This window comes from Apium graveolens, chromosome 6 (assembly GCF_009905375.1).
Source record: "Apium graveolens cultivar Ventura chromosome 6, ASM990537v1, whole genome shotgun sequence".
Taxonomy (NCBI): Eukaryota; Viridiplantae; Streptophyta; class Magnoliopsida; order Apiales; family Apiaceae; genus Apium; species Apium graveolens.
The window spans coordinates 13,971,843-13,981,886 of NC_133652.1; the positions used below are offsets into that span (position 1 = coordinate 13,971,843).

At 33.7% G+C, this 10,044-nt stretch overlaps 1 protein-coding gene across 1 annotated transcript; it reads left to right on the forward strand.

Moving 5' to 3' along the window:
• The first annotated feature begins 1,112 nt into the window (after positions 1 to 1,112).
• Positions 1,113 to 4,236, forward strand: LOC141664617 (F-box/FBD/LRR-repeat protein At1g13570-like). The gene is made up of 3 exons (XM_074470571.1): positions 1,113 to 1,970; positions 2,110 to 2,265; positions 4,120 to 4,236. The coding sequence occupies exons 1-3, from the start codon at positions 1,113 to 1,115 to the stop codon at positions 4,234 to 4,236; spliced, it is 1,131 nt and encodes a 376-aa protein (XP_074326672.1).
• Positions 4,237 to 10,044: the final 5,808 nt, after the last annotated feature.

Here is a 10,044-nt window from a genome sequence, read left to right on the forward strand (position 1 = left end):
TCAATATCTCATTGACTGGGTGTATAGTTTGTGTACTATATGTATAGTTTTGGAGTATGTATCTGTTGCTGTTATAAAATATATTGGGGATATATTTTTTTTTATTTTAATTAGGCTTAAAAATTCTAACATTTAGAATAATGCCACGGCATTATATTTAATCTAGGCTGTTTAGAACGTTGATAGCTGTGATTGTGGTTCTCTGTAGATCTCTATCTAATTAGTTCTCTCTTAATTGATACTCTAATTATAATACCCTTTTCCATTTATGAAAAGAAAGAGGTCACAGAATGTGACGTGAATCCTTGTCTCTCCTTTCAAGCTTAGGGGAAGGGTGTATCGTGTATGCAATCCATTTCTGAAGAATTGATAATAATTTATGGATTTTATAAGATTTTAGTTGACTTTAAATGTTGGCGGATTTTGATGGTAAAAAATCTTTCAGAGTCTTTATGATTTTATGAATTTTTTTAGAAATATTTCAAAATCTCATATAAGATTTCAAAAAATTAAAAATGTACTACCAAATCCATCAAAATTCATATATTTTTCAAATAAAACAAAATTCATGAATTTTTGAATACCATTATTTCAGTGGAATTTTTAAAAGATTTTGATAGATTTTTTAAAATTTAAATTAAATACACTTAGATTTTAATGAATTTTTAATAATCCAAATTGAATAGATTTTGAAAGATTTTTCAAAATCTGAATTGAATACGCATATAATTTTGTGCTTAAAAATCCTTTATTATTTTGATCCAATACACACAGTCTATTACCATTGCTGCAAGCTGAGAACAGGTATATTTCTTCATCATGATTTATGTTGGTAAATATTTTATTTATATTGTTGAATTATTTCATTTTATGTTGTATTTCTGATATCTATGGTCTATTCTCCGCTTGGAATGTTCTCTTTTATTTTTGCTAAATCTGTTTAGAATGTTCTAGTTCATAATTGAATTCATAGTTGTATATATATTCAATTGATAAAAAAAATACTGGATTGTCAACTGTGGATGTATGTTGTTTAAATGCTGTGCTAGTGGCTATTACCAGGCGAACACTGGTTTTTTTAATTATTGGTACCTGTTTGTATCTCCAGAATTATGTCGAGAATTGCCAAACCAAGGCGATCTGAGAGTGGAACAGCTGCAATTGATAGAATCAGCAGCTTACCTGGAAACGTAATTGACAACATCCTAGAACGCTTGCCCATTCATGATGCAGCAAGTACAAGTGTTCTTTCTAAAACGTGGAGGGATTTATGGGATTTGTACCCCAATCTGGTTTTTGATTGGGTTTTTTTCTCACGGATTGTTGCCAACAATGATACACTAGATGAAGAAAATTTAATATCGGAAGTTACAGGAACTATAAATGAGATCCTTTTAGGTAACCCTGGCCCCATTTTGAAGTTCCATCTTTCGGTTCCAGAAGATCTGCCTCTTCATGAAACTCCAAATATGGATTTATGGATTAAAAACATATCAAATAATAGGGTTAGGCAGTTGAAGCTTATAATTGGACCACTAACAGCCTACAAAATACCCTCTTATTTATTTTCCTGTTCAGAGTTAACTCATTTGAGCCTCACTAATTGTTTACTCAATCCACCGCTTAGATTTGGAGGCTTTTGTAATTTGATTGATGTTACACTTGAGAATGTCATCATTACTGGCGACATGTCATTTGGGACCCAACTCAAGGAATTGAAGTTGAGATTTTGCTCCGGGATAGAACATTTAGAATCCCAATTTAAACAAAATCACCACCTCATCACCTTTCTTATCCACAAAAGTGGAGAAATTGATCTTAAATGGTTTGAATGCACCAAAAAGTTGCGAACTCTTGGTCTCTTGTCGGAAAAAGGGGCAGATTCTAGAAAGAGTTATATCAATCTAGAAAAGCTACTTGGAAACATGATTGAAATACGTACTATCCACTTCAATGGCTCTTTTCTCAAGGTAAATTGAAACTCCTATACGAATTGAAGTAGTTAATTTTCTTTGACTAATTTGATTATTAATGCTTACAAATACTCTTGGTGCCAAGTGTTTCTCACTTTTTTTTCCGTCAATATACATGCACACATGTGTATAATAGTTATTGGAGTCAAGTGCAGCTGTTTCGAAGAGACTTATAACAACAACCAGAAAGTTGTCCCTTTACAAAGTTGAATTTTATGATTTGGTTCAGATCCGACATGTTCTTTTCTTGATGAGAAGTTTCCCCAAGCTGCAACGTCTTGAAATAATTGTGGTAAGAACTATTAATTTAATCCGAAGCAAGTTAGATGTTCATTTGTCCTTCTCTAATTTTAATTTTTTTGAGTTTTTTATATCTCAAAATATTTTGTCATTTTTTATTGGTCTGGTCATGACAGACTTGTATATTCTAGGATTGCTTCATCACGATCTTATGCAATTAGATGATATTTGAACAATGAAACTTCTTATGCTCGGAGATTTATTATAAATATTGATATTGCATAATATGCTCATGTTTTATGTATCAGACAATAAGATCAGAAGCTAACTAGATTTATAAATGTTTCATGTTTATGAAAACCATCCTCATATATTTACCTTTGTACGTATTTAAATGGCAAACCAAAGGGCAACCATGGAATGGACTTGGTAGGAAGCAGGGAACCTATGGTATCATCTGTTCTGCAATATTTACAATCACCGAACCTCGTCAACGTGATTTTTGACCAACTTCAAACCGTGAAGATACATAGGATGGCCGGTTCAAGGGCTGAGCTTCATTTCATAAAGTTTTTGCTTGCATTTTCTCCAAGGCTTAGGTGGATTGAACTTCTCAACACCATGACTGATGATCCTAAAGAAGAATCGAGAATTTCAAAAGAGTTGATGAGTTTCCCTAGAACATCCAAAGTTGCACGGATAATATGGCCGTGAACTACTAGTTGCCTAGATGGTTTGGACTTTGAAAACTATTTTGTAGTGGAGTGCACCTTGTGTTAGAAAGATGTTGAAACTTATCTAAACTTCGCATAATGGTGTTATTTTGTAGAGCAATCCTGTAGTTGGCTCCCGTATTTGGTTTGTGGAATAACTTGTAACGTTTTCGAACTTAGCAAATTTGTTGTTGTTATTATTATACAATTAGACCATGATTTTATGAGTTAAAAGTTAAACTATTAATTTGTGTTGCATGTTGGCTTCAAGAAATCACATTCACAAAATAATCACTTCTGCTATATATATATATGTTTCTACTTTATATTATAAATATTAATAACAATAACACCGCAAAGTTCAGGTTTCAACCCTCACAGCTGGTTTCTGAGGGGAACTAATTTAACAAGTTTCTCCGGAAAGCTGATAAACTTTTTACTTGCATTGATTTTCTAAGCTTGACAGATAGGAAAACATGTTTATGTTGCTACTTTGAATTCACCAAAATAAGTAACATCTTACATGGTCAATTTTCTTAAGCTTCTTTTATCATCGATTAGGCATTGAAGACCTTAAAGAGTTTTAGTTGTTCTAAATTTTTTGGAGGAAAAAAGTTGATATTATGTTAAGATTGATATAATTTGTTAAAAAATTATGATATATCTTTTAAATTTAAATTCATGTATTCAAGATATAATAAATATTTTAACTTATTTTTAAAATTTTTGAATAATTTTTCATATACTCCTTGGGTCCTTAATTAATTGTCTAGTTCTGACTTTTGGGGTTCAATTGACTAAATTTTAAGTGAAATTTAGATATATATTATATAATTGAAAATATTATTAATGAATCACCCTATAAACATGTTTACATTGAAAATTGGTTCATAATATTAAATGTCTAGATTTTGTATTCTGTGTTGGTTAATATTTTATTTTAATATTTTTTATCCTTGGATTAGTTTGTCAATGAATGTACTTACTAGGTCCCCTGTACCACCAAGTAAACTAAGTTGTCTCTTGTGCTTGCAATTGAATCTATTAAATTAAATATATTAAAGGATGAATGTGCTTATAACTAGTAAAAACAAATTGGTGTTAGTTGTGTAATATTTTAATTAAAGGATGAATGTGCTTAAAGGATGTATGTGCTTATGGTAAAAAATGTTACTGAATTTTTTGTAAAAAAGATGAAGGAGGAGGTTAAGGAAGGAAAGCTTAAAGTTAAAGGTACTAATGATGTGTTAACAATGGCGCTCGTAAGCCTGAGCACGGAGGCAGAGTACGTGGTCAGAGAATTCATGTGAAGCAGTCGGTTTATTTTGATCTTCCGAGGGAAAAAAACGAGGACAGTGGAAGAAAGGGTACATGAGGCAATTCAAAAGTACATGGCAGAGGAGACTCCAAAAATTATTAAAGAGAGAGATGCATTTTGGGCTGCTGAATTTGAAAAATACAACGCACATTCATCGAAAAATGGTGTACAACATGATGGTAGTCCGAAACCAAATTCCCAGCACGCAAGCTGTCACTCTAAGGGTGAGGTTGATGTGGATGTGGATGTGGATGTGGATGTAGGTGTTCATAAAAATGTGACATTGATAGATAATTTGTTTGTGGATTTAGCGGTGGAGCTTGAGGATAATAAAAAGGTGGCGGGTGAGGATGATAATGGAAGGGCTGTTGAGGAAATGAAAGTGGATTCTTTGGGTGGTTCTGTATGCCGATTGGCTGTTGGATCGTTGAGCAACATTGTTGCTTGTGCAACAATTGATGAAGTACGCGTTCCCGAAGGACATGAGAAGACTATCCATGGAGTAAGTCTTGGAGAAAAGAACACAAAGGGTGTCTATCACTAAAGTCATTCAAGGAGATGCTAAGATTTCCTTCCCTATCGGGGATGAAATTTTGACTGTTCAAGAAGCCATGGGAACTTTTATTGCATGACCGAGAAACATGATAATTGCAGGAAACAATAGCAGTACTTCTCATGTTTTGGCCGCCAAGGTCAGAATGCTTTTTTAGTATGGTTAATATATGTACTATGTGTTTGTTTAGTCTGTTTTTTTAATTATTTTTATTTGCAATTATTTTAGAAAACCAAGAAATCCCGTGCTAAGAAAATGAAGAAGACGTATAAAGTAATTGAAGATGTTGAACCAGTGCTTGTTGTTCAAATTGGTCCGAATTATCCTTCTGCAATGAAACGTTTGTGGACATGGGCAAACGAAGCCTTGAGTGGTGGCCAAACAATTTCTTTTGAGCTAAGCAAAGAAGCATTTGGCTTTACAAAGAAGCAAATCATGTTCTTATCTGATATACATGTAGTGTGCTCTGGAGGTGAAATGGCCGGCTCTGTCATTTGCCTTTTTATTCAGTAAACTTTTCATTCAAAGTTTTTTTCCGGAGTATATAGCCTTGGAATAAATATGACAATCTTTACTAAGGACTGCTTAATTTAATTTGTAGCTTCTTGAATGAATATGTGAAGAAGCATAAGATGGTCAACATGATTAGCTTTGTAGATCCGGGCACAATTGGTGCCATTGGATGTGGCAGTGCAGTGCAGAGGTTGCGTGAATTGTGTACAAGATTTAAAGATTCTAGGAAAGGGCAGCATTTTCTCCTGCCGTAGAATGATGTGTAAGTATTTTTACTATCCCAAGCTATTAAGCTGTTAAGCCTTGCCAGTTTTTTATTAATTTTTTTCAAGAATTTAGCTTTTATTTTTAAGGAATGGGTTCAATTGTATAGTTAAACTCGATAATATTTGTTGTTGAAATTTATATTAATTGCATTGGTTCAGTATAAACGTAATCAAATGCCTTGACAGTTTTGAAGTTAATATAATAGTAATCAAATGCCTTACAGTATTTAATTGATTTTGTTACTAGATGTTAGGTTTGTTTCTAAGACGGGGGAAATTGTATAGTTCAACCTCATAATATTTGAAGTTCAAATTTGATGATAATTGTATAGGTTCAGTTTTAAAGTTGATTTATTTACCGGAATTTAAATTTTATTAGTATGAGCCTTCAATTTTTGATGTTATACCTGATCATGTTTATTACAGTAAATTACACTCTACTAAATCATTTTTCGCAAAATGAGAAAATTTATAAATTATCTAGATGTTCAGAACAAGGCGATTGTAAAAGCCATTTGATGAAAAATAAGGCCCATTATTTTATTTGAAATACTGGCTTTAAAATCATCATTTGGGTCATAAAACGTTTGAAATAAAACCTATAAATGCATAATAAAATATCTGAAAAATACCTTAAAATACAGAAATGACATGGAATACACGTATCACGTAACAGTTAGGGTTTATCAGATAATCACACATAAATGACACATTAATTCACATATTTTATTATAATCATGATATAATATAAACGTAAAGTTCCCAATCGTTACATCCTCCCCCCTTTAAAAGGATTCTGTCCTCAGAATCTTCTATGAAAACAAATGAGGGTATTTCTCTAATATTTCACTTTCGAGTTCCCAGGTTGATTCTTCAACCATAGGATTTCTCCACAACACTCGCACTAAATATATAGACTTATTTCTCAACACTTTCTCTCGCCGATCTAAAATTCTTACCGGCTGTTCTATAAAAGAGAAATCAGGTTGGATTTCTATCGGCTCATACTCGATTACATGCCTAGAATCAGGATTATATCGCTTAAGCATGGACACGTGAAACACATTGTGAATATGCTGCATATGAGGCGGTAAAGCTAATTCGTATGCAACTTTTCCCACTTTCTTCAAAATTTCAAACGGTCCAACGTAACGTGGTTTCAATTTACCCTTATTTCTAAATCTGGTTAATCCTTTCCATGGCGATATTTTGAGTAGTACGTTTTCTCCTTCCTGATAGTCTATATCTTTCCTGGCTTGATCTGCATATTTGCGTTGCCTGTTTTGCGCTGCATCGAGTCGTTTTCGAATGAGTTCAATCTTTTCTTTCATCTGTTGAATTAGTTCTGGACCCAAAATTTTGCGTTCTCCAACTTCATCCCAATATACTGGTGATCTGCATTTTCTCCCGTATAATGCTTCATACGGTGGCATTCCAATGCTTGCGTGATAACTGTTATTATAAGAAAATTCCACTAGGGGTAGATGTTCATCCCAACTGCCTTCAAAATCGATCGCACAAACTCGTAGCATGTCTTCAATCATTTGGATAGTTCTTTCACTTTGCCCGTCGGTTTGCGGATGATAAGCGGTACTCATGTTCAATTTAGTTCCAAGACATTCTTGAAATTGTCTCCAAAATCTTGAGTTGAAACGAGGATCTCGATCAGACACGATAGATACTGGAACTGCATGTCGTATCACAATTTCTTTGAGATATATGTGTACTAGCTTGTCGAGTGAAAATCTTTCATTGATTAGTAGAAAATGTGACGACTTCGTGAGTCTGTCAATGATTACCCATATCGCATCATGATTTGCCTTTGTCCTTGGTAGTCCTACCACAAAATCCATCGCTAGATGTTCCCATTTCCATTCTGGAATGTCTAATGGTTGCAATAATCCACTCGGACGTTAATGTTCCGCTTTAACTCGCTGGCATGTGTAGCACTTACTTATCCATTCAGCTATTTCCTTCTTCATGTTCGGCCACCAGAAGTTTTCTTTCAGATCACGATACATTTTTGTACTTCCTGGATGAATGGAATACTTCGAATTATGCGCATCTCGCATTATTTCTTCTTTTAATTCTACTACGTTAGGGATCCAGATTCTCAACGTAAAGCATAAAATTCCTTCATTATCTTTCTGAGTTGTGATTTCTTCTCCCGTCAGGTCATCATCTTGACTCATCACTTCATTTTGACAGCAGCGAATCTTTTCTAACAATTCCGGTTGGAAAGTCATATTGTAGATAGCTTCTGCAGATTCATTGGGAATACGAATCTCAATTTCCAATTTGTTGAATTCCTTGATTAAGTCTTCATACAAAGTTAACCGATTCAATCTTTCTTTCCTGCTCAGCGCATCTGCTACAACATTTGCTTTCCCTGGATGATAACTAATCGTGACTTCGTAATCCTTTATCAATTCCAGCCATCGACGTTGTCACATGTTCAACTCCTTTTGCGTAAAGATATACTTTAGACTTTTATGATCTGTGTAAATTTCACATTTTTCACCGTAGAGATAATGTCTCGAAAGCTTCAACGCAAATACGATCGCTGCCAATTCCAGATCATGAGTAGGATATTTTTGTTCATGAGGTTTAAGTTGTCTCAAAGCATATGCGATGACGTTACCGTGCTGCATCAGTACACATCCTAACCCGCGATACGAAGCGTCGCTGAAAATGACGAAATTTCCTAGCTCGTCTGGCAATACAAGTACTGGTGCAGTTACTAACCGATTTTTCATCTCTTGAAAACTTTCTTCACACTTATCACTCCATTCAAACTTTTCACTTTTTCGAGTTAACTTGGTCAGCGGCGTTGCTATTTTCGCAAAATCGTTGACAAACCTTCGATAATATCCTGCCAATCCCAAGAAATTTCGAACTTCTATCGGCGTCCTTGGTCTTTCCCAATTTAACACAACTTCAATCTTCGCTGGATCGACTTGGATGCCTTCTTTACTGATAATATGCCCTAGAAATTGTACTTCTCTTAACCAGAATTCATATTTCGAGAATTTTGCGTATAGTTGCTCTTTCCTCAGAATTTCCAAAGTTATTCTCAAGTGTTCTGCATGCTCTTCTTCTGACTTGGAGTAAATCAAGATGTCATCAATGAATATAATCACGAATTTATCCAAATATTTCTTGAATACTCTGTTCATCAAATCCATGAATGCTGCTGGCGCGTTTGTCAGACCGAATGCCATTACCAAAAACTCGTAATGCCCATATCTTGTACGAAATGCAGTTTTTGGAATATCTTCAGCTTTAATCTTCAATTGATGATAGCTTGATCGCAAATCTATCTTTGAAAACCATGCTGCTCCTTTTAGCTGATCGAACAAATCGTCGATTCTCGGTAAGGGATACTTATTCTTGATAGTGAGTTTATTGAATTCCCTATAGTCAATGCATAATCGCATGCTGCCGTCCTTCTTCTTCACAAATAACACCGGTGCACCCCATGGGGATACACTAGGTCGTATGATGTCTCGGTCTAGAAGATCTTGCAGTTGCGTTGACAATTCCTTCATTTCGACTGGAGCCATCCGATATGGAGCTTTCGAAACTGGTTCTGTACCTGGTGCTAGATCAATTGTGAACTCAATTTCTCGATCTGGTGGTAACCCTGGAAGCTCGTCTGGAAATTCGCACACAATTGAAATGTCTTCTATTCTAGGACTTCCTCTTTCGGTATCTAACACGTAAACTATGTACGCCTCACATCCTTGTCGATACACACAGATGATTAAGGTTGATCCGACCATCTCCCTACGACGATCTATCTCTCTACATCTTTCTCAATTTATGCGTTTAGGCCTTTTCTTGAAATCAAACTCAAAATTTTGATTTTGCAGCTTCATTAGATTTCTCTCTTCTTCCTTTATTTTGATATCATCAAATTTGTTAATTGAAATCTATTTCAATTTTAACCTTTAATTTGTGTATTTTATATCTATATTCTTGAAATTTTGGCTTCGTACTTGTTTGTGGTTTCTTAATTTCGATGTACTCGTCATTTTTATTCTCTTTTAGAATTTTAATCTACATTTAAATTAAAATTTGTTAATTTGTTGTTAATAAGTTGATTGACAATCATAAAACTCAACTTTTTACGAATATGTTTTTTGATTCTGTAGTAAAATCATAATAATAATTTTATTTTTATATATTTATGATTTTTGGGAGTGTTTTATACTCATAAGCGTTTGATTCTACATTAGAATCAAATTAAGTTATGAACACAAAAAATATTTATTATTCTAAAATATATTTATTTTAGTTTTCTAAAATGTAATCAAAATTATGTAAACTCGGTTGCATAAGGATAAAGATAAGAATATTTTTAGTGTTCTATATTTTTTTTTCAGTTGGAGTCAATTTGTTGTTATAATGTTAATTCGACTATCATAAAACACATAATTTTTATGAATACATTTTTTTGATTCATTAG

Excerpts from the sequence above, each read along its gene's own strand:
- LOC141664617 (XM_074470571.1), top strand. The coding sequence starts at position 1,113 with ATGTCGAGAATTGCCAAACCAAGGCGATCTGAGAGTGGAACAGCTGCA. Across the intron at positions 1,971-2,109 it reads TCAATGGCTCTTTTCTCAAG|TTATTGGAGTCAAGTGCAGC; the intron begins GTAAATTGAAAC and ends TGTGTATAATAG. Across the intron at positions 2,266-4,119 it reads AACGTCTTGAAATAATTGTG|ATGAAGGAGGAGGTTAAGGA; the intron begins GTAAGAACTATT and ends TTTGTAAAAAAG.